We start from the raw sequence: 2,362 nt of genomic DNA, 5'->3' as shown, positions 1-2,362 counted from the left end.
GTTCATTGTCAGATGGCTTTGTAACCCTGGGTCCTCTTAGTATGATGAGAAGAGAAAGACATGCATTTTAATGTCTTCCACAATCTTTTGATGAATTTAAAGACTGATTTTGGACGAACTACAAAACAAACTAGCATTTTCATCCCTGAGACAATTTACTTAGGAACTTTCTGCTGTTTGTCCTTCAATAGTTTAGAAAATTGAAAATGTAACATTACATTTTGTATCACTTGGTTTCAATAATTTAAATACAAAAAATCACAACAATTATTCACTTTTTTAAGTTTATCTAATTGGAAGAAATCGACAATTTAAAACTGTTTAAACTATTGTATTAATTCACATAATGTGTTCCTGCTACCTATGAGCTTACTTAATGTTTTTTGTAATTTAAAAGGTTTATTTCAGTCATTTAATGTATTAAAAAATATACTGAATATTATAAAAGTAAATTCAATTTTACAAAGTTGTAAAGGGAAGCATTTATCAGATACTCAAATTCAGCAGACGTCGGCCCAAATCACTGTAGTGACAATCCATGATGTATTTGTGCAGCTATAAAGCTCTGGATTGTTTCATTTTAACCACATAAGCATTGACTTTATTGAAGATTTTATGACCTCAACTCTGTACTCTTGATTTTCAGTATCTATCAAAGTATCTTTTGCACCACAACATTAGGCATTGAGCTTGCAATATTTAACCTATCCGTCAGGGGTAGAGATGGGGGGCAGCTGCCCCTTTAGCAAAAAGCCCCCCCCCCCCCCCCCCCCACACACACACACACAAACTTGCCCTCAATTTTTGAGTCCACATTAGAATCATTATTGACAAAGATTAAGAAATCATCATTACAAGCTTCTTTAAGCATTAGTAATTTAGTAATAGGACCTCAATTAAACAGAACTGCTGTTTTAACATTAACAATAGTAGCAATAAAAATAAAAGTGTCAGAAATATGTCTTTTTGATCCTTTCATTTGTAATGGCCTCCCCCAATTTAAAATTTTCTAGCCCTGCCACTGCAATCTTTCAAAAACAATACTAAAACAAAGATAAAGACAGACAGTTTTGAATGAAATAGAACCCAACAATTTTACAACTTATGGTATAGTTTTACTCTACAAAGCAGTCTTCCCTCTAAAAACAATGCCTCTTTTAAAAAGATGGTGAAGCTTGAAACTTTAACAGTACGTATATATTCTTTGATTGACAGGTGTCAGATAAGATGGGAGTTCCAAACAGCTATGGAGTAATTTTTGCTTGCACATGTGGAGTCATCTTGGGAATTGGACTATGCGCCAACCTTCTTGTTTTTTCCTTGTTCGCCAAGTACAACACCATCCGCAAGAACCGCTTAGATATTCTCCTCCTCAGCATGACTTTAGCTGACTCCCTGAGCCTTCTGCTCATCCCCTTCACCTTGCACTCCACTGTAAGCCACACTTGGCCTTTGGGAGACACCTCCTGCAAGGTTTACCAGTTTCTGCTGGCATTCAGCCTGGCAGCTAGCACCTACTCGCTGTGTGCAGTGTCGCTGGCCCGTGCCATGATTATCACCAACCCATATCAGCCCCCCACCATGGATGTGGTGATCCTCATGTTTGTTTTGGTCTGGGCTCTGAGCTTCTTCATCAGCGTGCCTCTGCGAATGTTTGCCACCAAGGAAAGTTTGAACCCAAGTTTGGCAAACTTTACCGTCTGCCTTCCAACCATTCATGAGCATCACTACCAAGTGGTTCTGAGCCAGTTTGTGCTTTACTACTTTGTTCCAATGCTGATCATCGCCTTCAACTATGCTCGCCTGGCCCTCTTTTTACACAAGAGTCCTGTAATGTCAGTGTCTAGTGCCAGGAACACTCGCAGAGCATCTGTAATGGTGTTTTTGGCTGCTACCACCTTCTCGGTGTGCTGGCTGCCTGGTTATGTGCTGGAGCTCTGTGTGTACTTGGAATTGTATCGTCAAGGACCAGCCTGGGATATGTTCTATTTCATTTGTACTGTGCTTCAGTACTTGCACCCCAGCATCAACCCTGTGCTCTACGTGCTGCTGTCGAAGCGCCATCGCCACAGGAGGGCAGCCTGGTTCTTCAGCTGTAACAAGACCAGAGTACATCCACAAATCATTAGTGTCACTACAGACACTCTTTGAGTTCAGGTGAATGCAACTAGGTCTGATTAAGCATCCTCTGTAAATACCAACTTTGGAGGTTTTTGTGATTTGTTCCTTGCTTTTAGTTGACAAAAAATTACAGAGCCCTGGACATGACGTAAAAAAAATTGTAAGCTTCAAATTGATAATTTGTGCACATAAATTTGGATTTTGTGGCCACAATTTAGTATGTTCTGCACAGAATGCATAT

The 2,362-nt window shown here is 39.5% G+C and overlaps 1 protein-coding gene across 1 annotated transcript; it reads left to right on the top strand.

Moving 5' to 3' along the window:
• Window positions 1-1,227: 1,227 nt before the first annotated feature.
• Window positions 1,228-2,151, top strand: LOC101173629 (neuropeptide Y receptor type 6-like). Its single transcript, XM_004069915.1, has one exon. It carries the CDS (start codon window positions 1,228-1,230, stop codon window positions 2,149-2,151), a length of 924 nt encoding a protein of 307 aa, XP_004069963.1.
• Window positions 2,152-2,362: the final 211 nt, after the last annotated feature.

The sequence above is a fragment of the Oryzias latipes genome, chromosome 6 (assembly GCF_002234675.1).
Source record: "Oryzias latipes chromosome 6, ASM223467v1".
NCBI classification, from domain to species: Eukaryota; Metazoa; Chordata; class Actinopteri; order Beloniformes; family Adrianichthyidae; genus Oryzias; species Oryzias latipes.
Note: the sequence above shows the minus strand (reverse complement) of the source record. Positions and strands in the feature narration are given on the sequence as shown.

Excerpts from the sequence above, each read along its gene's own strand:
- LOC101173629 (XM_004069915.1), top strand. The coding sequence starts at position 1,228 with ATGGGAGTTCCAAACAGCTATGGAGTAATTTTTGCTTGCACATGTGGA.